The 27,151-nt window shown below is 36.2% G+C and overlaps 5 protein-coding genes and 1 pseudogene across 5 annotated transcripts; 3 read left to right on the forward strand and 3 right to left on the reverse strand.

Annotated features, from left to right (window-relative positions):
* Positions 1–3,342: 3,342 nt before the first annotated feature.
* LOC130499935 (beta-glucuronosyltransferase GlcAT14A-like) lies at positions 3,343–5,520 on the reverse strand. Its single transcript, XM_056994476.1, has 4 exons — positions 4,785–5,520; positions 4,496–4,571; positions 4,223–4,338; positions 3,343–4,141 (listed from the first exon to the last, which is right to left on the reverse strand). The coding sequence occupies exons 1-4, from the start codon at positions 5,266–5,268 to the stop codon at positions 3,618–3,620; spliced, it is 1,200 nt and encodes a 399-aa protein (XP_056850456.1). The 5' UTR covers positions 5,269–5,520; the 3' UTR covers positions 3,343–3,617.
* A 92-nt stretch (positions 5,521–5,612) lies between these two features.
* LOC108827956 (uncharacterized) lies at positions 5,613–7,735 on the reverse strand. Its single transcript, XM_018601484.2, has 4 exons — positions 7,489–7,735; positions 7,010–7,407; positions 6,891–6,933; positions 5,613–6,264 (listed from the first exon to the last, which is right to left on the reverse strand). The coding sequence occupies exons 1-4, from the start codon at positions 7,604–7,606 to the stop codon at positions 5,786–5,788; spliced, it is 1,038 nt and encodes a 345-aa protein (XP_018456986.1). The 5' UTR covers positions 7,607–7,735; the 3' UTR covers positions 5,613–5,785.
* Positions 7,736–10,342: 2,607 nt separating this feature from the next.
* Positions 10,343–12,182, forward strand: LOC108828412 (protein PIN-LIKES 2). The gene is made up of 2 exons (XM_018602102.2): positions 10,343–10,491; positions 10,591–12,182. The coding sequence occupies exon 2, from the start codon at positions 10,699–10,701 to the stop codon at positions 12,058–12,060; it is 1,362 nt and encodes a 453-aa protein (XP_018457604.1). The 5' UTR covers positions 10,343–10,491; positions 10,591–10,698; the 3' UTR covers positions 12,061–12,182.
* Positions 12,183–12,312: 130 nt separating this feature from the next.
* LOC130494652 (general transcription and DNA repair factor IIH subunit TFB1-1-like) lies at positions 12,313–13,796 on the reverse strand (annotated as a pseudogene).
* Positions 13,797–16,077: 2,281 nt separating this feature from the next.
* LOC108828496 (uncharacterized) lies at positions 16,078–19,029 on the forward strand. Its single transcript, XM_018602212.2, has 8 exons — positions 16,078–16,411; positions 16,721–16,902; positions 16,983–17,164; positions 17,258–17,542; positions 17,646–17,704; positions 17,785–17,821; positions 17,922–17,993; positions 18,071–19,029. Exons 1-8 carry the CDS (start codon positions 16,318–16,320, stop codon positions 18,819–18,821), a joined length of 1,662 nt encoding a protein of 553 aa, XP_018457714.1. The 5' UTR covers positions 16,078–16,317; the 3' UTR covers positions 18,822–19,029.
* Positions 19,030–21,721: 2,692 nt separating this feature from the next.
* LOC108827466 (protein DETOXIFICATION 14-like) lies at positions 21,722–24,372 on the forward strand. Its single transcript, XM_018600870.2, has 7 exons — positions 21,722–22,041; positions 22,539–23,083; positions 23,186–23,272; positions 23,361–23,417; positions 23,494–23,732; positions 23,812–24,017; positions 24,123–24,372. Exons 1-7 carry the CDS (start codon positions 21,790–21,792, stop codon positions 24,207–24,209), a joined length of 1,473 nt encoding a protein of 490 aa, XP_018456372.1. The 5' UTR covers positions 21,722–21,789; the 3' UTR covers positions 24,210–24,372.
* Positions 24,373–27,151: the final 2,779 nt, after the last annotated feature.

Here is a 27,151-nt window from a genome sequence, read left to right on the forward strand (position 1 = left end):
TATACATATTTGGTGACTTAATGAGCAAGCAGTGTGCCGATGATTTGTACATCAATAACTTAATTATAATTAAATGCATAATATTCATAAAGTGTGATTATGGAGGTGTATATAACTAAGAGGTGGCCCTCTAATGATGTGTTCCTCCAAATATCACACGGCGGACAACGAGGCCGTTGTTGAGGCTAGTTCACACGTCTCGGACAAAAGTATAATCTCTGTTTCATACTAGATGAACTACAATTAAAAGTTAAGTATGGAATAAACAAAAGGGTGATTATTAAATGGAGCATGTAGTTAGAATCTGCAACTAAAATGATAGTTTTCTTATGTTCATAATGTCATCTATCTATGCTTGAGTCATAAAACAATGTCACGGGATTAGAGGTCTTTTCCTATTCACATCACCTCACAGTTCACATGCGTCAAATTTAATGCATCGGTAATGGCAATTATTGTTGTCTCGATCTTTCTTTTCACCATCTTAAAGACTTAAACTTTTCTTTTGGTTTGTGTTTAAAAAGGTCTATGGATTACAATTTTTGTTTATGATTACTAAACCCCTATGCCTATAGCTAGCTATATATATCATGTCGGTATGTCTTCCCATAATATAGGATGTTTTTATCAATTTATAGGATGGTTTAGAGCTTCTTTTTGAAAAAGTTAAGTTTATTTTATCTTAATTTGTAATCATTTAGAATATTATACAGTGTTTTTATTAGTTAAAATATTTTACTAAATATCAAATGGTGTTTCGAGTATAAAATTAAAAACAAATTAAAAGGTGTAATTAATATGTTTTCTAAACTTTTCACTTTGAACCAAGACATTTTATAAAATAGGGTAGAAGTAACATAGTAGTAGTAATAAGTTAATGGCATTGACCTATTGTTTATTGTAAACTACACAACCCTTTTAATTTAGCTGTTTTGTTATTTTGGATTTATAGAAGATCTCGAATGGATGATAAATAGTGTTTATAGATATACTAATCAATCACACATTCAATTATTTAGTTTAGGTAAGAAACAGTACAAGGTAATAGTAATGGAACTGATTAAAGAAGAAAGAAAGGAATGTAGCAGTTTAAGGGCAATGATTCCATGAGAAAATAGGGTATGTGGGGGTCCGATTTTAAGAAGTAGACAACTCAATCAAACTATTCATGTAGTCTATATATAGTTTGAATAATAAGTTATAAGCCCCTCCACATCTTTTTATTGTTTGCATTAATATATATATTTTGCTTGTCTTTATACTTTCCACCCTATAAACTTCGTTGGCATTTTCTTCTCTTACACCCTAATTATCACATTCATAGACCTCTTTTCTCCTTTTTACAAAGTTATATTTTTCTATGTTTTCTCTTCTAACTCTAAGCTACTCATATATCCTTTTTGGTGAGGAGTGAGGGTAAGAGATATTCTCTATTTTGTATAAATGTATGAAGTTAAAATTGAAATGGTTTGTCATTTCAATGTAGCCCTTGACTGATGTCCCTTTATCTCAATAAGTTGAAATGGTTTGTCGTCTCAATGTAGCACTTGATATTAAGAAGTTTCCTGCAACCACACACGATATATAAAATTTCTGAACCGAAGACCAAGTGGCGCATACGTAAACTTTGCACATAGTGAAATTAAACCATCATGACTGTAACGAGTTTACTTATTACGTACTGGGCCCATAGATCTAAATATACTTCTGTACCACCACGTGTTGGTCAATGTTACCGTATCAGTATATAATTTGACTAATAATTTTACCAAGGCAATATAATATACCATTTTGGGATCGTAAGAATAATGTGTCTATTCACCATATCAAGCTTATAAGGTACTCGATAAGAGTAATGTTCTTCCACAAAGGTGAAGAACGCATCACATGATCTCCATGGTCTGTGATATTTTACCTTTTATTAAAGTATCCTACAAGAATTTAACCCCCCCTTAGAGCATCTTCAACAAAGAACTTCATTTTAAGGGCCAATGATCCTCAAAATGAGGGTTTGAGGGTGGGTTACTTCAACAAGGATCCTCAAATTTATTTTTAGAATTTTATGTAATTTACATTTCAGTTCCTAACTTTAATATAGATTAACTATCATCATTATATTTTTCATAGATAGATAGTACATACACACTGAAATTATAAACATAATATTTATAAATACAATTTATTATAACACAAAATTACATAAAATAATAATAAAACATAGATTAATTCATAAAAATATAGAAAAATACAAATTACTCATTATTGCCATTTCCATAGTATTCCCATATATGATCAATCAACGCATTTCGAAGTAAGAAATGAGCTTCTCGATTTTTTATCTGAAGATTACGAGTTAAAAACTGTTGGAATCGAGCATTTTCATTTATCGTCATTTCAACGGTTGCTTGTGGTGCCGGTCTTGCATCTCTAACCGGTGCGTTGATATCACGTTCGTCTTCAATTATCATGTTATGCATAATAATGCATGCTGTCATTATATCATGCAGTATATTGTTAAATTTAATATAAATGTTCTGTGAAATAATAAATATCTTTTAAGTAATATTTTTTATTTATTTATTTTATTTTAATTTTAACATATTTTATATTTTATATATATATATGTGTGTGTATATATATGTATATATATCTGTATATATAAGATATATTTAAAGATTTAAGTGAAATATAGTTACAAGGATGAAAGTAATAAAAAAATTAATATTAGTACAAATATATGTAAGTTACAAATTTATAAGGACTAAATTGAAAAGTAAATAGTGTTTTGAGGGCCTGAATAGTGGAACCTCAAATTTGAGGATTTAAAGGTCTGTTGGAATGACAAAAACCTTAAAATTTGAGGGTTTGAAGGTCTGTTGGAGATGATCTTAAGAAAACAACAATATGCTAAAACGGAGGTTACCGATATAAAGTAATTTCCAAAAAGGGTTATCCTGATATAGTCATTGAAAAAAAAGAACAATTTATGACCGACCGCATAGGCTTTCTGTCTAAGATGCTTTATTATTACTGAGGATATGAGTTTGCTTTCGGACAACTTCAAGATTATGAACAACCAATATCAGACCACGATTCCGACAACTGTATTTGTGGACTTTTGCTAAGAAAGAAAACAGTCCTTTTTTGGGCAAGAAAGAAAACAGTCTCTAAACTGCTCAGATTTTCTTTAGTTTGGTATGATTCGGTTTATTTTTATTCTTTACAGAAAAACCGATTATTGAACTGAACTAACCGATAACCTTGTAAAACATGTCGAATTGAACTGAACTAACCGATTATCAACCCAAATGAATAACCAAAGCATTTTAAAAAGTATTGAACTAAACCAAAACCGAAAAATTTATCTTCAGAAGAGAATGTACTCTACAGCAGAGTAGCCAAGACTCAAGAGATATGTCCTCCTTTCAGAAGAAGACCACTGTTTATGCAGGAGATACAAGAAGGTAGACGACAACTAATGATACATACCAGCTACTTTATAAATACAATCAGCTCTCAAAGAATTAAAAACCTTACAGACATTAAAACAATGTAAAACTCGTGTCGTGTGTATAACTGATTCCGATTCCGACAAATCCCCATCATTCCCCTTTCTTCTACTTGCATTGATTCGTTTGCGAACTCAAATCATCTAGAAAATTCGTTACCGTCTCATCAAGCTTCTTAGCCTGAGGTCCACCTTTGACCACGTTAACATCATCCCACTCCGAGCAAGGATCAGTCCACCACCAGCTACTACCATGCCTCGCGCACCAAGCGCCAGGAGTCACCCTGTAACGTCCACGACGTTTCAAGATATCTCTATCGACCATGTCCAAAACCGGATCGTCTTTCTTGAACTGCCTAGCGAAAGCTGCTCCGCTCTGAGCCATTGCGTCGTAATCCGATACGCTGAGGAAGTGCGGCTCCATCTTCGGCGGACTGTCCCATACCATGTAACGCAAGTCACCGTTGACTGTCGTGTTACTAAACTCGGGAGCGTTGCATATCACGGTGTGGAAGTAGCATTCTTCAGAGAGGATCACGTTGTTGAAATACATGAGGAGGATTCTCGGTAGATTGTCCCAACCGAAGATGCAATACTCCAAGAAAGATCTGCTTAGTACGATCCACGGCGAGCCTGGGTGATATATTAAAGGTTAGAATGAAGCATATACGTAGGTCACATAGAGTTATATAATTAGGTAATGAATCTTTTAACCTGTAAAGACTTTGAAAGCATCTGGTGTTGGTCTCTTCTCAGTAGCAGTGAAGAGCTGTGTTCTTCTTGCTAAGTATAGTGCTGGATCGACAACAATAGGTTTGATTCTCTGAGATCTACAGAGAAAAAATAATAACACTATTTATTAGAATTAGAAACTATTTCAAGAAAAAAAATCGGTCTAAGCATCTGCGTAAGCAATAATCTCTTATAAAATGACTCGATTTCTTGAACATTACACTGAGAAAAAAAGGGAGTGTATGAGATACTTACTCTTTCCAAGATAGATCACTAGTATGATCAATGAAGTTGATGCTTCTGTTAACCGAGGCAAACACATGAGACAAGTCTGAGAGAAGACATGAGTAGGAGAAAACGTTACTTTTTAAATCAAATCATATGAACAAACAAGATGAAGTAATGGATGTAATAAATATCTAAAGCTTTTCGAATTTGCAATAAAGAGATCAGAGTTGTTATCAATAACGCTAATAAATATCTAACAGAGACCAAACATAACAAGAAAGCTCAAAAGAGAGGCAAGAAACATCATCTTACATACCGTCTTGAGTAATGAGGGGATAATCCAAGGCGCTAAGCTCAATGAACCAGTTCCAAGAGCGACCAAGCTTCAGCAAGATGGAGACAGCGTGGAGAGTAGCAGCCGTTTTAGAAGCGCCATTGTCAGAGAGACGATCAACTTTCCCCAGCACATCAACGTTCCCAAAGGCGTTCACAGCAGGGACAGTTTTCAAGCGGGAGAGAAGAGATAGCCTCTCTGCTTCAGTAGCTTCAGCGCCGAGATGGAGAAGATACCGGTTCCTCGGATGATAAACCGCGAGGAGCAACCTAAAGATCCGGTCACCGTCCCCATGACCTCCGGTTATGTAGTAAGCGAAAGATGGCGGGTGATGAGGGCCGTGATGGATAGGGGAAGGGAAAGGCTTAGAGGTGAAAGCAGAGAGAGAGTAGAGTAGTAAGAGGAGGAAGACAGAGAGGAACACTACAGAGAAGAGAGTGAATAGCCATTTCTTCTCAGCTCCCATCTGTTTGCACTGATCAAGTCAGAGCTCATAGGTGGATCTTGAGAAACGTGGAGGACGAGATCTCGGCGTTTAGCGAGTCCGGGAGATTCAGACACCGACGAGATCAGACAAAACGGAGCTAAAGGAGAGAGAGAGAGAGAGACGTAACAAAGTTTGGACTTGGAGGCTGTGTAGAAGAAGAAGACAACGATTCTCGATCTCCGTGGCTCAGTCTGGTGAACTCGGCTCCTTCCAGTGCGTGTCATCCACGTTCCTTCCACTAGACAAGACATTTATATATGAAGCCTGTTTGTTTTCACGCGCCGATTAAAGCGAGTGAGATTTAATTGAAGAGTTGGGACAGCTTTAAGACACAAGTAGAAGCTGGATTTGTTAATGTTCCAAACAGGACCATATCATCTATAGTCTGCTTTGTTCATTCTTAAGTAAGTGAAAGTTACCCTTTTGGAGGATCTTCAAAGCCAGCCAAAATTATTCAGACACAAATAAAGTTCGGTAATATTGTTGTATTCTTCTGTTACACGGAGTTGACTTCATCTTCATCGTCACTCCCTCCACTTCCACGGCTACGGCTACTGCTTCCGCTGCTACTCTGCCCACTTCCGCTGCTTACGCTTTTGCTCCTACCATCACTGTCGCTCCCGCTGCTGCTTCCGCTGCTACTGCTCGAGCTTGAGCTTTCACGTTTTTGCTGCACCTCTGCGTTTACTTGCGCTCTGAGCGCTTCCGCTGCGTTCAGACCCCTCTCTCCTTCGCCGCCACTGTCATCATCCACATCTGCAATCTCCTCTTCCGTTATGCTAAGCTGTTTGTTTAAGCTTTCCTCGTATTCTCCACCAGCCTCAGCGTCATCTCTCTCTGCATTGTCCTTCTCTGGCGTAAATGAGCCAAATATATCAACCAGATCAATCTCGTGATGTCCTTCTTCTCCGTCTTCGTTCTTGTCATCAACTGGTGAGATAGAAGGTGCGTTGTTTGCAGGGATGGCAGGTTCAGCTACAATCACATTAGCTCTCACAGTTAAAAAGCGAAAACCAGATTTAGTAAGTACATATCAAGAAAAGGTAGTGTGGATTTTGTAAACAAAATGAATCAGCAGTTTAATATTCCTGCTTAGTCTCCATTGACTATATATAACCACTAGAGAAACCAATAGTCATAGCCGCAATGAGAACTCATGATCAGAAGAATTCAATTAATAAAGACTACTTTACAAGGAAGAGAGCTTTAATTTCTTTAGCAATCAGACCTCCATGTACTAGCAATCAAGCTCAACCAACCATATATACATCAAAATTCAAAACCGCGGTTTACGAAGAAAGAGACTAAGCAGTGATGAGAACTATGACTACTATACAAGGAAGAGAACTTTAGTTTCTTTAGCAATCAGACCTCTATTAACTACTAACCAATCTCAACTAACCATATATACATCAAAACCGCGGTTAATGAAGAAAGAGACTAAGAAACCGCGGTTAATGAAGAAAGAGACTAAGCAGTGATGAGTAAAGCTCTTTTTCATTCTATGCAGTGAACCTAATGATCCCAAAAAATCAAACTCCAAATCTTTAGAAACTACATATATAGCTATAAGAGAAATATCACTGGAACAAACTACAAACCTGAGCTCTCCCGCTTCCCAATTTCGATTCTTTCAACTTCAACCTGCAGACATCACACAAACCGTACATCAAAAACTGTACACTCAAGTAACATAGCAAACCAATACACGAAAACTCACAGGCACATCTGGAAGCAAACTTCTATGCACATGCGGAGACTTAGAAGCAGGACGACCAACAACAGGAGGAGGAGACAACCGATGCTGCTGCTGCTCCACAGGAGGAGGAGGAGGAGGCACTGCAGACTGAGAAGAAGCCGCCGCGGCAGCGGCAGATTCACCAGGAGTCCTGAGATGCCTAAGCTGCTTGACAGCTCTATGCAGTCTCTCCAAACGAAACTTCTCCCCGTCGAAAAACAGCACAGCGTCGTTATCCTTATAGTCCTCGCTGCTGCCTTCGAACGTCACCTTAGGTTTGCCAGGCTGGTTGTTCTGAAACTCGACGGAGACTCTGTTGTCTTTCTTCTTGTGCAGGTTCCCTGACCTCTTCTTGTCGATAGAAGCCGGTTTGAATTCATCTGATCAAAAGTAATCATTAACCCAATTAAAGTGAGATTAATCAATCTGAAACCTAATCGATGAGAAAGATCGAAACTTACATCGCAAGGTGCAGAATTTATGGGAGGAATCGTCCTTAGCAGAGGAGCCGAGGACGAGATCGTACCACTGATCTGTTCTCGGGGCGGTGCTTGGTTCGTCTCTGGAGTGATTGGACATTTTCTTTCTTTGGGAGAGCGAGATTAGCCGATTGATTCCATCTAAGAAGATCGAAATCGAGAGATTCAGGACGAGGAACTTGGCCCCTGGTTACTGTAGGGTTTCTCTTTTGAGCAAAGACGTGATGGATCCGGGATCCGATTTTTTGGATCCGATTTCATGCTTTCTATATGTGTTAACCAATTACCAACTGACGCGTGTCAATAAGTTTTCAAAATTAATATATTTTCCGGTTCAGAATTCGGTTATTCATAACTCAAGTTTAAATGTTTTTAGTTTTAGGGAAATTGGGTGGTATAAAACAAAAAAACAAAACTTATTCACTAACCAAAATAATACTCTTTCACCTCTTTTCTCTTCCTATTTCTCTCTACCTTCTCTCTACAAAACCAATTTTTTTTGGCTATTTCACAAATAAACTCTTAATTGTATATAAAATCCAGTTTGCACTCGAAACTAAGCGAGTGTATTCAACTAAAATTTTTAGATGATTTGTGTTAAAATGACAAATTCATTGTAATTCAAACATGCATTTTAACAATTCGTTTAAAATCTAATGTTATTGTAATTCAAACATGAATTTTAAATGAATTTTAATATTCATATTTGAATAAAAGTGAATTTATCAGTTTAAAAAATTACCTAAAACTATCAGTTGAATACATTTCCCTAATAATATTCAAATCTAAAGTGAAATTTAATTATTATTGGATTGAATATTTATTAGATGTAAATGGTTTTACAACCGGATAACTATTTGGATCATGATTAAATTAGTTCGACCAAATCAAACCTAATTCAATCACTTGGATCCATATATGCGTAATATATAATTTTAAAGTAATGTTAGTAAATTTAATACATACTTAAAATATACACATATATCCAATATAAAAACTTTGTAAATATAAACTAATTATTTATTCATATGATTAGTTTACAGATTTTTGATTGTTTGAATAGTTTTATTTAGTTCAATAGTTTTTAGACTCAATCTAACTACATAATAAGTCTATGGTCGAATCAATTATTAGAGTCAGGTCCGACTACACTAACGATTCATAGTTAAGCATGCTTCAACCATCGAGTCGGTCTAGATTTAAAAATACTGGTTAGATGATATATGAAATGAATTAGTCACATGTTGTTCAATTTCGATAAGATTATGTTGGAATTTAGTTTCAATGGAATTTGATGTATTTACAAACTCTTGTGCTTGCTTCTGGTTAAGATTTTGGATTTCTTCAAATCTACTTTATCTACGGTTGTCTTTGAAATTTTTTACCTTTGAGGAGAAATGATCAAACCTTTTTTAGAGAATTGGGTTTCTATTATTTCTTTTCCTTTTATTTTTTTCTCTTATTGATTTCACATTATGGATCTGATCGATGCTGCTATTGCTTTCTGATCTCAGACAAATTGAGTATGTATTTGATTAATGAGTTTGGTGGTCTGTTGCAGGATTGATCGAAAGTGGAAATCTCTTAATTTTTTCTTAATTTTTTAAAGGAATATATTTTTGGTGTTTTAGTTTGATACTCTTTTTTCCACTAATTTCATTTTCTAGGTTCGATTTCATTCCACCAAAAAATGTTATTTAAAAACGTAAAAGTCATTCACTTCCCCTCTCAAAATGTTATTAACTTTCATAAAGTAAACTAAAATGTATTATATTTTTTTAATTCAATAGTTTTGGAAACAGAAAAGTCCATATCAATTACAAATTGAACTACAAATCACATGCGGAATCATCAAAATTCCAATAGAATAGATTCAAACTCTAATTACAATACTTAATTCCAATTCCAGTAAAATCTATATTCAATAACACCCCTTAAATATAATTTCGATAGTCATGGTGAATCTTTCCTAAAACACTTTCAATGTTGAAAACTAGATTTCCACCGAACGAGGCTCAATTGACATTATATCCCAAAAAGGCAACAAGGTTATCTGATATGAGAGTGGTGTACCGGAGGACATGGTTCTGACAATGATGAAGAGAATCATAAAGATGTGGTCATGATTTGTTTAGAGAAAAGTTACCAATTTAGAAATATTTTACATTTGTAGATACGGTCATAATTTATTTGGAGAAAACATTGAAAATTAATTAATATTTGAAAATTAAAATTCAAAAATAAATGAGATCAAATTAAAAACAGAAAAATAAAAAATTCATAAATTTCAAAAAAAAGAATGAAAATTTAAATTTTCTAAAATTTTTATTTAATTTTTTTGTTTTCATTTTTGTAAATTTTATCAAAAGTTTCGATTTTTACTTATTTTTGAATTTTTTATTTATTTATTTTGTTTATTTTATTAATTAAATAATTATTTTTGAAAAATTACCTGCTGAACCGGTCAATTTTTTGCTTTAGAGGTTTTTTATGATACAAATGTCACTTTGAAGATTAAAAGTGTTAGTGAAAAAACTTTTAAAGTGCTAGCAAGTGACACTTTGAAGGTTTTTTTATGCGATTTTCCCCTACAAATTCCCAACCGGTTTAAAAGGTACGATTGGTCGGTCGGTGCTGGAATAAACGCTGAATCATCCGTGAACCGGTCACTGACCGGCTGACTATTATTAGATTGGCGCATTTGAAATAACCGGCGTTTGAGGGCCTACTCATTTATTAATGAGCCATTATTGGGCTTCCTTTCTTATTCCCGTGTTGCCGCAAGCCCAAACAAGTCTGTGGTGACGTGTCTATCTTCTTCCCATCCCACACGTGACAGTCATAAATTTTTTCAGACAAGATGCGAATCTCAATACGAAAATAATAATTACGAAACCAATAATAGATACAGCGTGGATGGTGCATCTCATCTCTCAATCTTGTCGTCATCTTCAATGACACCTTCCATGTGAGAAACCTCTCCAGGTGTTCATTATCTCTTCCCAACCATCTCCCCATCAGTTGTGTCCCTAATCAAACTCGTGTTCTGTTTCAGATACTTCACTGTTGTGTTTTATGTTTCAGTTTCCAGTTTCGTCATCCTCCTCGTGTTTTTCTTTCCTGTCGTTGACTCTAAGCTTTACACGGTCAACGCTGAGACCAAAGACTCAGGCAACTTGTTTGGATCCAAATATGTCAGGGAGCAATGTTAGTTCTAGGGTTATAGATATCCTCAGCGGTATCGTCCCTTTGATGAAGCTAATCTCCTTAACCGTGATCGGTCTCCTCCTCGCACACCCCAAGACGCAGCTAGTCCCGAGAGCCACCTTCCGCCTCTTGAGCAAACTCGTCTTCGCTCTGTTCTTACCTTGCTTGATCTTCACGGAGCTAGGAGAAAGCATTACCTTAGACAACATCGTCCGCTGGTGGTTTATTCCGGTCAACGTCCTCCTCAGCACGGTCATAGGCTCCTTCATAGGATACTTGGTGGTTCTCGTCTGCCGACCTCCTCCGGAGTTCACTAGAGTCACCATCGTCATGACTGCCTTCGGCAACACCGGGAACCTCTTGCTGGCTATCGTCAGCTCAGTTTGTCACTCCAAGAACAACCCGTTCGGGCCGGGTTGTCACTCGAGAGGGGTCTCTTACGTGTCGTTCGCTCAGTGGGTGGCTGTGATACTTGTGTACACCGTTGTGTATCATATGATGGAGCCGCCTCTGGAGTACTACGAGGTTGTTGAGGGTGAAGGTGAGATAGAGGAGATCAACGTCGGTTCTAACGATGTTAGCAGGCCTCTTTTAGTCGAAGCCGAGTGGCCGGGGATCGAGGAGAAAGAGACGGAACATTGCAAGACTCCGTTCATTGCGAGAGTGTTCAACAGCATCTCGAGTAGTTACTCGCAGACTTCTTTCCCTGAGGTTGTTGACTTCATGGGTGTAACAGGAGGAGAGAGTTCGAGCCCGAGGTCGCTTCAGTGTTTAGCTGAGCCGAGAGTTATAAGGAGGATGAGAGTCGTGGCTGAACAGACTCCAGTCAAACACATACTCCAACCACCGACGATAGCTTCTCTACTCGCCATCGTCGTCGGATCAGTACCACAGCTGAAGAAGATCGTATTCGGTTACGAAGCTCCGCTCTCTTTCATTACCGATAGTTTGAACATTATGGCTAGCGCCATGGTTCCTTCGGTGATGCTTGTACTCGGCGGTATGCTCTCCGAGGGACCGAGAGAGTCAACTCTCGGGTTGCGTACGACGATTGGGATCACCGTTGCGAGACTCTTGGTGCTTCCTCTAGTTGGGATAGGGATCGTGATGTCAGCTGATAAGCTTGGTCTTATTTCTCAGGATCCGATGTTTAAGTTTGTGCTGCTTTTGCAGTATTCGACTCCGAGTGCTATTTTGCTTGGAGCTATAGCGAGTCTGAGGGGTTATGCGGTTAGAGAGGCCTCTGCGCTTCTGTTTTGGCAGCATGTCTTTGCGTTGTTGTCTCTTACGTTCTATATTATCATCTTCTTCAAGCTCACCGTTGATAATGTCCAAGGTATCCCATAAGATACAAAAGCTCTCTTGTAAACAGTGTGATGGATTGGTTTTTTCATCTGTGTGTGTTGGTGAATAAGGTGACCCCACTTGAAAACTCCTTTTTATATTATATCAACCGTGCACTCGCTTCATTCTTGCTTCAATTTATGTTACACCAAGTTTAAACCGCACCAAACTCAGTAAATTTATTTTTTTACAATATTTCCAACACAGAACGTCACTATCCAGTCATCAGAGTAAACGGTTAACTAACCGCTATATGCACAATTTTGAAAGTTTGTATAGTTTGAATTTATAACGAGTTCAATTATTAAGTAGGAACTGTGTAAAAGTATGTGATGAAATAGGCACGACACAAGAAGTTGAGTCCGTTCCAACTACAAAAGTCTGCATTGTACAATCTTAACGCCTTGCAGTTGCAGAACCAAAATAAGGTATAATTAAATGCAATTTTTTTTTTTGTATTGCAATGGCCAGGGACAAATTAACAATAGCATTTGAAACAAAACAAAGATGTTTGCATTGATTTTGTTTCATCGTTTTGTCTTCTAAACACACCCGTTTGGTCTTTTGGCTCCAACATTCCTAGTGCTTCTTTTTATCTGCAAGTCAGCGTCGTAGTGTTGGAACGCAGCATCAAGAAGCCTTTTGCATTGTACAACCGGGTATCAGATGGTACTGACTCTTTAATTTGTGAATCAATGTTGGTCATTGCATTCTTCAACCTACCAACTTTGGTAGAAAGATAAGTGTTTTGTTATTGGGTAAGAGAACCAAAAATGTTCCTCTAGCTCTTTTATTAATGTCCAATGATGTAAAATATCATCTTTTGTGGATTTAGGTAATCTGTCCAAAAAAGGTAATCTGTCCAGGACGCTCTCTCGCCTGTTAACGGTCTTGGCATTTGAGATAGTTTTGGTTAACTCACTGAAAACCTTGAAGGAAACTTCAGGTCTAATCAAGGGATCACTTATTACTAATCCTTTAGTTCTGATCTCCACTACAGATTCTTTAGCAACCGATAAGCTTCAACGACTCTAAGTTCATTGATGAGAACATTTCCTTGTTTGAGATTCAAAGTTATCACGAGGATCCTTGATAGAAAGCGGCACGAACTGGAAGTTTGATGGTACTTGAAGATCCTCCATTTCTGTAGCCTCCAAATGATCTTCATGCCCATTATAATAAAAAGTTACAAACAAAAGGGTTAATGGGCCATATTTCAAAAACCAATGGGCTTTTCGTTATATAAAATGTTTTTCAAGTTGCTTCCAGTCCAATTCGACAAGAATCAATGTCGGCAGCCATATTTCAACAAGGTCGTATTCCTTTGCATGTTGCAAATTTCATTTTTAGTCTCAAAACTTTTTCTAGACGGTAGAAAATATCACGTATGAACTATGAAGAATATAATCTACATAGGAATCAGTAAACATTCTTAGATCAGTTCTCATTTAATTTTCACATTCGTTCATTTATAATCCATCCATACATAAACAATCAATTGCTTAGATCTCTGCATACAGATTGTGGTAGACAGGATAATAAAAGAATTGAATATCAAGACACTTTCTAGCTTTCTACTACGGGAGGATATAATAACATGTTATGGGCAATTTTTTGTCACGGAGCAATAAAGATGCATCTCGAAATTTTAAAAAGATTTCACACAATTCGGGTCACATGATCCTCTCACATGCTTCTTCATGCATGTTGAACCATCTTGACTCAACCAGATCACCCATTCTAAAGGGCATGTTAACCTAAATAACAACCAGACATATATGAGTATATATAAAGGATTTTACTTTATTACAAGAGAAGTCTAATGCACTATATTAAGAAAGGATGAACTTATAATATACGATATATGTAAACTTCTTTCGGTTTTATATATTAAAGATAAAAGTAGAGACGTGCGTCAAATACCAAACACCACCCATACCACATTAAAGTGATTTAGGTATAAAATTGTAGTCAGCTTTTTTGTACTGTATCTCTCTATGTTAGATCTAAAAACATCCTAGGATACTTATATAAAAATGAAGGCATCATATATAGTGGACACTTTAATAGTTCTTATTTCACATTCACTATCGATAAGAAAAAGCTTGCCGTCACTACGAAGAGTCTAAAAAGTCTTGAGCTCCCATAACCTTGACCGCAAGTTATGTTAATTCAAAGTCGTAAAGGCAGGGCCAAAAGCAAAAACTGTATTACTTTTTACAATAATACTATACCAGCAAATAGATTTTGAAAATTCCTTGAAAATTATGTATGAAAAATTTTCATCACGTAACTCTTTGAAAAGTAATGAATTGATTACGTGATTACTAAGAGCTTGTTTGGTAAATTACATATACACACGGAATAGTCAAAAGACTCAAAACAAAACACATGGTTCTTGAATTAATTGGTTATTCATTACGTGATTACTAAGAACTTGTTTGGTATATTATTACACATACACACGGCAGAGTCGAAAGCAAACACATATAGTATCTTGAATTAATTGGTCACACACGCCCAATCAATGTACCGTCCGATCTAAGGTCACACGTGGTTACAGTAACATAACGCCACTGGAGACACCGAGACGGAGGGACGCAACCAACACGTTACCCCATGGACTGACCCTCGAGTCATCTACGGGACCCACAGGATAAATCAATGTGCGTACTAGGGGTGGGCGCAAGGCGATTACTTGCATTTTTATGTATACTTGATATTTGCCTTGCCTTGAACGAGTAATTGATTTTTGGACTTGTACTTGCCTTGTCGGAAACGAGTACTTGTTATTTCGAGTACTTGTCAAAAAAATATGTTACTTGCAAGTTACTTGACTTGCCTTGTTCCACTACTTACTAATTACAAATACTTATGAATCATTTATATATATTTTCTAGTTTGTAAGAATTATTTGATAGATAATATTCTGTTAGAGAAAGTTATAAAATTTTGTTTTGTTTACTCGACTTGGTAAAAACACAGAGAGTTATTTCAAATAAAATATTTGCACTTAATAAAAAAAGAATATAATACATATATTTCAATATAAAAATACTGTTTACTTACTACAACATAGAAATATCAGTTTAGGACTTTGGTTTTTATAGTTTAGTTATCATTTTTTCAGTCGTAAAACAAGTAACGAGTAATATCAAGGCGAGTCGTTAATTTTTTTGTGATACTTGTTACTTGCCTTGTACTTGCAAGTTACAAAATTCAACGACTTGATACTTGACTTGGCAACGACGAGTACTTGAAAAAACGAGGCGAGTACGGGTCGAGTAACGGGTATAAGGCAAGTAACGAGTATTTGTGCCCAGCCCTAGTGCGTACTGCCTAGTCAATTAAATTACCTTAATTACACAACCTTAATTCTTAACCAAACACATGCGGTGCTTCTTTTGAGTGTGCATCAACAAAATAAAGAAATCATTAATTGTTGATTTCGTTAAAAAAATAAACTTTTTTTTTAAATTATAAACTGACTTTATTGACATACAACTTTATTTTTTATTTTATACAGGCTAATTCATTAATAATTTAGGATATTAAACTATAGAAAACATATTATCACATTCCTTTTACAATTTTTGACATTTTTGGTAATTTTATTATAACCCTTAATTTTTAATTAAAATTACAAAACTAATATATAAAACTATAGAAAATAAATTATTGCATATTGTGATGATATACATAAAAAGATTGCATTTAAACGATACTTACAAAATAAAGTATTTACTCGCTAACAAATTTGAAGATAAACTCAACAACATACTTCCAAAATATGAAACCAACAACTCCTTAATTTCACCAAGTTTGTTACACTTAAAACACCAACTGAATCCATGACCTGAAAATAAATTATTGCATATTTAAATTAAAAATTACAATTATATATATATTTTTAGTATAAATGTGTGTGCGTGTGAAAAGCGTATATAGAAAAAAGAAGCAAGTGTGAAAATAAGAAAAGTAGTATAAGGACAATAAGAGTAAGTAAAGGTGGCCTAATAAATAAAAGCACTCTCTCCTTCTCTTCCTCCTTTTTCACTTTCTTTCCCCATTAAAAGACTCGTTTGATGCAAACAAAGCCATGACATAGCGCGGGGATAAATCTCTTCTCCTCCGACATCACCCGCCAAATCTTCATCAACAATGGCGGCCTGAAGAAGAAGAAAAAAAAAACGATTCTTTTCATTCCTTTCGCTCTCTCTCTCTCATGCCTCGAAACGACGTAGCTTCTCAGTGAGGAAGATGATGAACTTTTTTATCTTCTCTGTTTTGTTCGCTTTTGGTTTCTTTTCGCTCTCTGCCGTCGCCGCACAGGATCCGCTTAAGCTCATATTAGGTTTCTTCTTCCTCCTCCTCCTCTCTGTTTTTTTCTCTCCTCTGTTTCAGGTTTTCGTTTCTTGATTTTTTTTAATTTTTTTTTTTGGCTGTTGCATTCTCTGTAATAATGTAAGATTGGTTATGGGTTTACCATCCGGAATTAAAAGTTTTGATCTTTTTGCAAGTTTTGATCTGTTGTTAAGTGTCGGTTCCAGTTAATGTGTCAAAGTCACTGTCTTTTGGCAAGATTATCCAATCAAAGCTTGAAACTTTTTGTTGTGTGTTTTGTTTGGGTTGATGACAATTCTGCTTTTTTTTTTGCTAACAGGCTCACCTAATTTCGGATCATGGAAAGGAGCAATCTCAACAGACTCGTTAGCACCAGGACCTTCAGCTGATCCCTCTGATTACCTCCTCTTGGCAGCTCACAGAACCAAGAGACCTGACATTCTCACTGCCTTTAAGCCTTACCGTGGTGGCTGGAACATCACCAACAATCACTACTGGGCTGTAAGTCTCCTCCTTGGAGCTGTTTCAGTAATCATTGAGTTATAGGATCTGTTTGTAATGAATTGGCCTTGTTCTTGCAGTCTGTTGGGTTTACAGGTGCTCCTGGTTTCATCCTAGCTGCTGTCTGGATCTTGTCTTTTGGCTCTCTTCTCGTTGTGTACCATTGCTTCAAATGGAGGGTCTGCGAGAAAGCTAAAGGATCATCATACAATTCAAGAAGAATCTGTCTCATCTTGTTGATAGTCTTTACCTCTGCTGCTGCGTAATAGTCTCATCCTTTAGCTAAGGATTCATTCTCTTCTTCTTCTTGTTGTTCCTGAGGCTGAGTTGGTGTTTTTTTATTCTTTTGTGACAGGATGGGATGCATTCTATTGTCTGTTGGACAGAATAAGTTTCATACTGAAGCTTTGGATACTCTTAAGTTTGTTGTAAACCAATCAGACTACACTGTGGGGACCTTACGGAACGTGACTCAGTATCTTTCCCTTGCGAAAACGATTAACGTGACAAGCCTTTCCGTTCCACCTAATGTATTGGGTGAGATCGAGAACCTAAACGTCAATCTGAACGCTTCAGCAACGACGATACAAGAGAAAACAACGGATAATGCTGCTAAGATTAAGAGAGTCTTCTACGCTGTGTAGGTTTCCCTTTCTTTGAACATTTGTATTGTGAAGTGAATGGTACCAATCTTATCCTTTAAGTACAAAGACTAACTCTGTATATGTATGCACTTTTTTCAGGCGATCGGCTTTAATCACTGTGGCTACTGTGATGCTCATCCTCTCCTTTCTTGGTCTTTGTAAGTCCAGCTCTTGTTCATATGGTTCTTCCTTTGATTTAGCTTTGACATCCACTTGACTGCTCTTTGTGTTATTACAGTGCTTTCTGTCCTACGCCATCAACACGCTATTCACATGTGAGAGCCCTTTGAACACCAACCTCTTCATTTTCTTTACTTTCTATCGTTTTAATAGAATTTGCTGACCTGACTCATCTTTGATGTATATGATGATTAGATTCGTTGTGAGCGGGTGGATACTGGTGGCTGTGACATTTGTTCTCTGCGGAGTCTTTCTGATCCTTAACAAGTAAGATTCTGCTTTCTTCAATTGTTTACAAATGTAGTTATAACTAAAACGTCATCGTTTTTGTTTGTTTGGTGCAGTGCAATTACAGATACGTGTGTAGCAATGAAGGAATGGGTAGACCACCCTCACGCGGAAACAGCTCTAAGCAGCATCCTCCCATGCGTCGACGAGCAAACAACAAACCAAACCCTCTCACAGAGCAAAGTCGTCATCAACAGCATCGTCACCGTCGTGAACACCTTCGTCTACGCCTACGCCAACACAAACCCATCCCCAGGCCAAAACTTCTACTACAACCAGTCCGGACCTCCCATGCCACCTCTCTGCAGCCCCTTCGACTCCAACATGGAAGACCGAGAGTGCGGCTCCTGGGAGCTGTCGATAGCAAACGCGTCCTCGGTCTGGGAGAGCTACGTGTGCGAGGTGGCTGGAGATGTGTGCACGACGGTGGGGAGAGTGACGCCTGATATATACAAGCAGCTTGTGGCGGCTGTGAACGAGAGCTACGCGTTGGAGCATTACACGCCGCGGTTGCTTAGCTTCAGGGACTGTAACTTCGTGAGGGATACGTTCGAGAGCATTACCTCGGAGTACTGTCCGCCGTTGGAGCGTGATCTGAGGGTTGTGAACGCGGGGCTGGGGATGATCTCTGTTGGAGTGTTGCTTTGTCTTGTGCTGTGGGTGTTCTATGCGAACCGCCCCCAAAGGGAGGAGGTGTTTGCGGATCCACCACCACGGCCTCAGATGAAGGACCATCGTAATGGTGGCTTAGATAATGGTCATCACTCAGGTGGTGATGAGACTAAGCGTTATGCGGAAGTGGTGTAGTATAATACAAGGTATAGAGAGATAGGTAGTAGAATCATTGTATTGTATTTTCATATATAAAAAAAAAGATAGAGAATAAAGTCGTTGTGTATCTCCTTCATATTACATTAGTTAAGTATGAGGAGACTAGAGAAGTGGAGCGAAGTTTCACTTTCTGGCTTTTTGTTTCTGGAATGATTTTTTGGAGTCTTGATTTACAACATTCTCACTTTCAGACACAAACTGTCCGGTCCATTACAAGCAGAACAACATTTTTAAAATGGGATGCTGGTGGCAATCTGGTTTTTGTTTCCATTCCACAATTGTACGTAGTGCGTTATTGCAAATCGTGTATCCTTCTCTTCCACATTACATCAAGGCTCCCAGTATCCAATTGCCACAACAGGCGCTGGACACATCCAAGAACCCTTCAATCAAAAACATGATTCAGTTTTCTGATATGGAAAAAAGTGAATTAATCTCGAAGATAGAGAAGTTAATCAAACTAGGGTAGGTTTTGAAACTGTGAGTCATGATACCATCCACAGCAGCTCCAAACACCGCAATGGCTCCAAGGTACATAGTGAGAAGAATAATGTTCACTACATCTTCAGGTCGTCGGTTAATACTTCTTGGCCATAACATTCATCTTACATGGGGCACTATGAAGCAAGGCTCTTGCAGGGACACATCCCGCTGGACCTAAAGCGAATCGTATGAGAGTTCAGTTACGTTCACGATCCTGATCTGCAATTCCAAGAATGGTTTCTGTAATGGAAGACCTATAATAAAAATGCGCTGGAATGAGTCAAGAATAGAGAGAAAAGTAAGGTGCCTTGTGGAAAAAGCATTGTTGAAAAACGTTAAGTATAACGAGTTGGTAGATATTATTTACGCCTGAAGTCAGCGACGTTTCTTCCACTTGTAGGTTTGCGGAAGAAGGAAGAACCATAAGGTGGAAAATCAGTCTGAACGGTGTAGTTTTTGTTGAAATGAGAGGTTTAGAGAAACTTGGAACGGAAGGTAAGAGCCATTGTACATGTTTCTTACACTTTCTCTTGGGTGTGATTAGAGTTTGAAGTTGTTTCTTATTACATGCTCTATATGATTCATTTAACAGTTCAAATTCTTTCAAAGAATATTAGAAAAGGTATATACAGTAAAATCAATTTTTTTTTTATAAGAAATATATTCTAAATAAAATAAAAACTAGAAAAAGACTTCTTTTAAAAAAAAAAATAACTCTATAAATTAATAAAATATTATAGTAGCGACTCTCAATATTATTAATTTATAAAAAAAATTACTGTATACAAAGCTAATCAGGTTAGGTTGAATCTAGCACTACACATGTTCTAGTCTAAGATTGAATCTAGCACTACACATGTTGTAGTCTATGTACGCAGTGTACTCGTATTTGTACATAACTTACGGATACGAAACACTGAAACAAGGAGCGACTGGAATCGCCGAGAAATTGGCCCATAGCTATAAACATTAATGTATTAATGGCTTCACTAAACTAAGCAACTAAAGATATTTTTCCATCTTTTGATCCTTTTTTTGTATCAACTAAAACATGTTTATACCCTTTGGGAGTTAAATACAAAACACAGAAAGTCTGTAAATAGTATATTTTATTTTATTTTCCTAATATGCTATTCGAAGTCTATGGAGCTTTCGGCGGTCGAAGAAAGTTTGTTTTTGTTGCTTTTTCTGTTCTTTTCTGGAGGAGTAAAAGAATCATAAGACGGCAGGCCGCGCTAAGTTCTATAAAAAAATACTTTTAAATTGATAGAGATTAGAGAGAGATTCAATCATCTTTTGAAGAAAAATAGTAACGAAACACGTTGATGAGAACTAGGAGTGGGCGTTCGGATATTTTTTCGGGTTCGGATTTGATATTTTGGACTTTCAGATATTACAATACAGTGGTATAAAATTTGTTCGGCTATTTCTGTATTCGGATTAGGTTCGAGTATTTTTAATTCGGGTTCGGTTATTTCGGATCGGATTCAGATATTTAGATTTTGAAAGAAAAAAAGAAATTTTTAATTTTTTAAGTTTTTGTATTTACAAATTTAACTTTCGATTAACTGATTTTTTTTGTTTTTAAATAAATTAAATGATTAATAGATTTGGAAGTAACATTTGAAAAATAAATAGACATTAATTTGGCTATTATTTTTAGAATTTGGATATGACTTTTATTAATACGTAAAACAAAAAGTTTGACATTCATTTTAATTGAATATCAAATCATTTTCTCAGTAATTATATGTATATTACATGATCGAGTTCGAATATCCAATCTCTATTAAATCAATACTCGTTTGGATATTTTGTTATTTTCGTTCGGATTTTTTGGATTGGGTTCGGATATCGGGTAAAAGACAAAAAGTTAATACATGAAGCAAAAGACAAATCTTCTTCTTTTGTCTGGCGATGATTAGTGAAACTGAAAAAAAGTAGGGTTTGAAAGATCAGTTTGAATAGTTCACAACGTCACATGATAATAACACGAAGAGTTCTGTTTTGCTTGGTTTTGTTTTTATTCAATGCCTTGAATTCAAAGAAGAAACAACTATGTGTCGCAAATATAATCAAACACTGTAACTAAACTAAGTAAGAATCCAAAATCTTATTTCATACTCCTTTAAGAAAACTACAATGTATAACTTTTGTAAGAACTTTTGTTATCAATAATAGAAATTTAACCAATCGTTGCTCTCTGAGATGCTCATTCTTAATTTGGCATCGTATTGGCCCAATTAGATCCAACGAACGTCTATTGGCGGCTTAACGAAACCGGTGTATCTGGAGGTGTAGAATCATAATACGACACTCTGCTATATCCAACAGATATAAAATAAAATAAAATAAATACTTAGATAGATAGATATATACTAGTATAAAGTCTGTAGATTTTTGATTAAAAGGTCTCAACAAAAATCTCGAAATCTCCGGAGAGAAAGAAGGGAAAGAAAGAATGGATTCTGCGGAGAAGGGTTTGCTCGTCCCCCTCGTCGGAGAAGAAGATGAACAAGTCAACATGAGAGAAGGGTTTTTCCAGGAGATGCGGAGGCTCGGTTACATCGCCGGACCAATGGTCGCCGTGAACTCCTCCATGTATTTTCTTCAGGTCATATCGATCATGATGGTTGGTCATCTCGGCGAGCTCTTCCTCTCCAGCACCGCCATTGCTGTTTCTTTCTGCAGCGTCACGGGCTTCAGCCTCGTCGTATGTCTCTCTCTTCTCTCTTGATCTCTCTGTTCTTTAACAATGCGTTAACCTTTGCTCTGTTCTCTTAACTGGGCGTTAACCTTTGCTCTGTTCTCTTAACCTCTGTTCTTTAACTATGCGTTTAGCTTTGCTCTGTTCTGTTAACAATGCATTTAGCTTTACTCTGTTCTCTTAACCTCTGTTCTTTAACTATCCGTTTAGCTTTGCTCTGTTCTGTTAACAATGCGTTTTAGCGTTGCTCTGTTCTTTAACTATTTGTTTAGCTTTGCTCTGTTCTGTAAACAATGCGTTTTAGCGTTGCTCTGTTCTTTAACTATTTGTTTAGCTTTGCTCTGTTCTGTAAACAATGCGTTTTAGCGTTACTCTGTTCTCTTAACCTCTGTTCTTTAACTATGTGTTTAGCTTTGCTCTGTTTCCTTAAACTTTGTTTTAATGATTAGTTTTTTTTTTTTTTGCTAAAAGTTTTAATGATTTGTTGATGTGTTTCTTAACAGTTTGGGTTGGCTACTGCGTTGGAGACTCTATGTGGCCAAGCTAACGGAGCTAAACAGTTCGAGAAGCTTGGAGAGCATACTTACACGGGGATCTTCGCTCTCTTCGTTGTATCCATCCCTTTGTCTGTTCTCTGGAGTTACATGGGTGAGATACTCTGTTTCATCGGACAAGACCCTTTGGTTTCTCAAGAAGCTGGAAAGTTCGCGACTTGGCTCATACCCGCGCTCTTTGCTTACGCGACACTCCAGCCGCTTGTTCGCTTTTTCCAAGCGCAGAGTCTGATTCTGCCTCTGATCATGAGCTCCATCTCTGCTCTTTGTTGCCATGTTGTTCTCTGCTGGTGCTTGGTCTTCAAGTTTGGGCTTGGTAGCCTTGGTGCAGCTCTCGCTATAAGCGTTTCTTATTGGCTGAACGTGATTGTGCTTGGGTTGTACATGATGTTATCTTCTAGCTGCAGCAAGAGCCGCGCGAAGATCTCTATGAATGTGTTTAAAGGAATGAAAGAGTTTTTCCGATTTGGAGTCCCATCTGCTTCGATGATTTGGTATGAACAAACTCTTTTGCCTCTCTGTTTTGGTTTTGGTCAACTTTTGCATTTGAGTTGACTTGAACCTCTTTGTGTGTGTTATGTTGTTGGTATTATTAGCCTTGAGTGGTGGTCTTTCGAGTTTCTTGTCATGCTCTCTGGGATTTTACCGAATCCGAGGCTAGAAACCTCTGTTCTCTCAGTGTGGTATGTTCCTTCCTTATCTTCTATAAAGACTTTGGTCAAAAAGAGTCTTATCTTACAAACTCACTTGCTTTGTTTCCTTGTGTAACAGTCTATCAACAATCTCCACTTTGTACCAAATACCAGAGAGTCTAGGCGCAGCAGCAAGGTTCTTTCTCGATATATACACTGTCTTGTATATTTTAAATCTCAATCTCTAAAATTGTGTCTTCTTCTTGTTGCAGTACAAGAGTTGCAAACGAGTTAGGAGCTGGAAACTCAAAGAAAGCTAGAATGGCGGTTTACACAGTGATGGTTATAGCAGGAGTAGAATCAATATTGGTTGGTGCACTAGTCTTTGCTGCAAGAAACGTATTTGGTTACCTCTTCAGCTCTGAACCAGAAGTTGTTGATTACGTGAGATCAATGGCTCCACTTGTTGCTTTATCAGTCATATTCGATGCCCTTCACGCAGTTCTATCAGGTCAGAATCTGATCCTAAAGTCATTACTAATGTATTAAAAATGTTTAATAATCAATTGATGTATGGGGGATTGAAACAGGTGTGGCTAGAGGATCAGGGAGGCAAGATGTTGGAGCATATGTAAACCTAGCTGCATACTATCTCTTTGGGATACCAACAGCTATCTTATTAGGTTTTAGGTTTGAAATGAGAGGGAGAGGACTTTGGATTGGGATCACAGTTGGGTCGTGTGTACAAGCTGTTTTGCTAGGTCTTATCGTCAGTCTTACCAACTGGAAACAACAGGTTAGTAAATTAGTGAAAGTTGCTTTCATTGTTTTAGGTTTTAGTCAATTTTTGAGAAAGTGATGTGTGTATTTAATATCCTATGAATGATAATGTGGGATGTAGGTGAGAAAGGCGAGAGAAAGAGTGATGGGTGAGGAGTTTGATGAAGAGAAAGACAATGACGAGGAACATGTGGCGATGATCAACTAGAGAATCAAAAGACATATATATGTTCAGTCAATTTTGTCATTTAATGTTGTTTCTTTAATGAAATAGGTAGATTTTTTTTTTCTGTGGTTTTGGTTTGGTTTTTGATTATTGTAATGGGTGAAGAGTTGCACACACATGATTCATGCACGTGAGTTTTGGCTTACTTTGTTCCCATACACACGAGAAGATGTTCTTTTGCTCTTTTTCTTAGAAAAAGGTTAATAATCATTTCTTTTTTTTTTTGGTAAAAATGTTAAATATTATTACCGGTTTTCAATTTGACACAGATGTTACAGTGGAAACAAGTAGCAGAAACAACAAACAACAACACCAAAACGACTACGCAACAACAAAGGAAAGGACTAAAAGCAATACAAACTCAAGCGATTAAATGGTTAATAGCGAGAAGCGATTTAATAATCACTAGATCATGACCCGCCCGGTCGGGCGGGTTTTTATTCTTTTGCAAATACGGATTGTGCTTTTTTATTGGCACGTAAACTTTGATATAAAACTTGTGTTTTGGTTTTTTTTAGACCGGGCGGGCAGTTTTTTATTCTTTTGCAAAAGTGGATTGTGTTTTTTTATTGTCACCGTAGAATATGCTATAAACTTGTGTTTTGATTTTTTTTGTATATTATGAAGTTAAATGATTGAAAATAATTATTACATAATTGCTCAGTGGATTTTATTAAATTGGTGTCTAATATATTTTCTGTAATGGTTCACACATTTTCAGATATATATTATATTTAAGTTTGGTTTGTTTTTTTTTTTTTAACTCTGGATGATTATGCTATTACAAACTATGAGAACGTTACAAACGATTTTACAGCCGACAATTCTACCAGTCACTGACTGCATCACCTCACCTTAACCACCCTATCTTATCCATGCCTGACGGTACTCCTTGCGCCATGCTGCAGAACCTCTTGCAAGTCTTCTTGATCTTAATTCGCATAATTTTGTATTCACTGGGACTCGAAACCCAGACCTCCTGGTGTAGAAGTATTAATGAACATTTAGTCAAACCACTGGACCAAGGGAGCTTTCACTGTTTGGTTTGTTTTCAGGACAAAGTTATAAATATAAAACTATACAAATATTACTATACTATGCAATATATAAAACTATGTTTTTGTATTTTTATTAGAAACACAATCAGGACCAACTTAATTTATAAATACCAACTTAATTCATAAACACCAATATTTGTAATAAATACCAAAATACGTTATAAGGTCACTGAGATATTATGAATTATTGAAACTACTTGGAGAAAAAGGTTTGTCATAAACAATTTTATTGAAATGAATGTAATACCTGGATATTGCCTAATCTATAATAGATACTAAATCACGTTTCACCAAAATATTAGGCACAATATCATAGGAACTGATCACGCAAACTTGGAGAAAGGGTTTGAAAAAAACTATTTTATTGCTAAGTAAAATTATGTTATGTAAAATATGGGAAACATAGATGTAGATATCAATAATTAACAGAAATATAGGAACTGACAACCGATATACTAAATCTATGATAAATACATAATCAGGCAAATGATGACTGAGATATTAGGCACAATCACGCAAACTTCGAGAAGGGATTTTTAATAAAATATTTTTTTCTAAGTCAAAATACAGGTTTCTGTTATGAACAGAAATATAGGAACTAACATATAAATATCGAAATATTGTGTTTGATAAGTTTGAAATGAAAAAATGACTAACCATGGTAATAACCGAGATGAACATTTCTGAAACATTAAAATTGTAGCATGTATATTGTATTCTTGTTCGTTTGGTCTAGTAGACTGGTTGAAAATGATTTTGTGTAAATATGACCTTGGGTTATAGACACTAATTAACTACCTCGGGTTTACGATATATCACATTGGGTTTACGACGTCAGGACTTTGATGCATATACACTCTGTAGTCATTCAATATTTTTTGTGACTAAAACTTATCTATGCAATGTATCTTGTTCTCTATACTGACTACATATGATGGTTGGGAAAAAAAATTAATCACTGCCTAAAGAATCTCAGAGATAACATAAACTTCAACTTCAACAATCCTCACCACAGGCTCGTCTAGTATCATATACTAAATTATGTACCAATGAACGTCTAATAGATATAGATATATATATATATATATATATATGACGTTTAATAGATAGATGAAGCAGGTTTATTTTTGGTCTAATTGATGAATTAGGTTTATTATGAAATTGTATAGTTATGGTGCGTTTAATAATATAGATGCTACGGTAGGTTTAATATAAAACTAAATGGATGATGCATTTAATAATATAGATATGAGGTCTAACTTAAAAATCCACCTAGAATAAGTTGTAATGTTTCTGTTTTAATAATATAGATTTCTCAAATCATATACATCGTTTTCTATATCCACTTTTGTCGGGAGTATATTTAAGATTTTTTTGGTTTGAGAAAGGGCATCAATATATTTATAAATGCTATTCGCAATTCGCAAAGAACATCAAATTTGAGCAAAATCATTCATAGATTCATGTTGAGAAAACATAATCACGTTATAGCCATTAATTAAAATCTCATACAATTAGATCTTAGTCTTAATACCATAACAAATTGATAAGAGAGTAAGGACAATTTTTCTAAAGTATATATTAAATACCAAAAAGATACATTAACTTATAAAAAACAAATAAATTAACAATTATGTTATAGTCCCTCTGTTTTTTAAAGATGTATGTTTTATGAATTTTTTTTGTTTCAAAAATATGTATTTTTCATATTTTCAATGTAATTTTTGTCAACTAATTATGAATAATTGTGAATCTCAAAAACATTAATTGCATTTCTTGAAATTTTATTGGTTTAGAAATATAGGAAATATAAAATAACAAAAACTATACACTAATAAATAAATTTTAATATGTTTTATTAAAAAG

The sequence above is a fragment of the Raphanus sativus genome, chromosome 9 (assembly GCF_000801105.2).
Source record: "Raphanus sativus cultivar WK10039 chromosome 9, ASM80110v3, whole genome shotgun sequence".
In the NCBI taxonomy this organism is placed as follows: domain Eukaryota; kingdom Viridiplantae; phylum Streptophyta; class Magnoliopsida; order Brassicales; family Brassicaceae; genus Raphanus; species Raphanus sativus.

Excerpts from the sequence above, each read along its gene's own strand:
- LOC130499935 (XM_056994476.1), bottom strand. The coding sequence starts at position 5,268 with ATGGGAGCTGAGAAGAAATGGCTATTCACTCTCTTCTCTGTAGTGTTC. Across the intron at positions 4,339-4,495 it reads AGTGATCTATCTTGGAAAGA|ATCTCAGAGAATCAAACCTA; the intron begins GTAAGTATCTCA and ends TTTTCTCTGTAG. Across the intron at positions 4,142-4,222 it reads TGCTTTCAAAGTCTTTACAG|GCTCGCCGTGGATCGTACTA; the intron begins GTTAAAAGATTC and ends TATATCACCCAG.
- LOC108827956 (XM_018601484.2), bottom strand. The coding sequence starts at position 7,606 with ATGTCCAATCACTCCAGAGACGAACCAAGCACCGCCCCGAGAACAGAT. Across the intron at positions 7,408-7,488 it reads TAAATTCTGCACCTTGCGAT|ATGAATTCAAACCGGCTTCT; the intron begins GTAAGTTTCGAT and ends ACTTTTGATCAG. Across the intron at positions 6,934-7,009 it reads GTTTGCTTCCAGATGTGCCT|GTTGAAGTTGAAAGAATCGA; the intron begins GTGAGTTTTCGT and ends TGATGTCTGCAG.
- LOC108828412 (XM_018602102.2), top strand. The coding sequence starts at position 10,699 with ATGTCAGGGAGCAATGTTAGTTCTAGGGTTATAGATATCCTCAGCGGT.
- LOC108828496 (XM_018602212.2), top strand. The coding sequence starts at position 16,318 with ATGATGAACTTTTTTATCTTCTCTGTTTTGTTCGCTTTTGGTTTCTTT. Across the intron at positions 17,165-17,257 it reads GTCTTTACCTCTGCTGCTGC|GATGGGATGCATTCTATTGT; the intron begins GTAATAGTCTCA and ends CTTTTGTGACAG. Across the intron at positions 17,822-17,921 it reads CATCAACACGCTATTCACAT|ATTCGTTGTGAGCGGGTGGA; the intron begins GTGAGAGCCCTT and ends TATGATGATTAG.
- LOC108827466 (XM_018600870.2), top strand. The coding sequence starts at position 21,790 with ATGGATTCTGCGGAGAAGGGTTTGCTCGTCCCCCTCGTCGGAGAAGAA. Across the intron at positions 22,042-22,538 it reads TCACGGGCTTCAGCCTCGTC|TTTGGGTTGGCTACTGCGTT; the intron begins GTATGTCTCTCT and ends GTTTCTTAACAG. Across the intron at positions 23,733-23,811 it reads CCTTCACGCAGTTCTATCAG|GTGTGGCTAGAGGATCAGGG; the intron begins GTCAGAATCTGA and ends GGATTGAAACAG.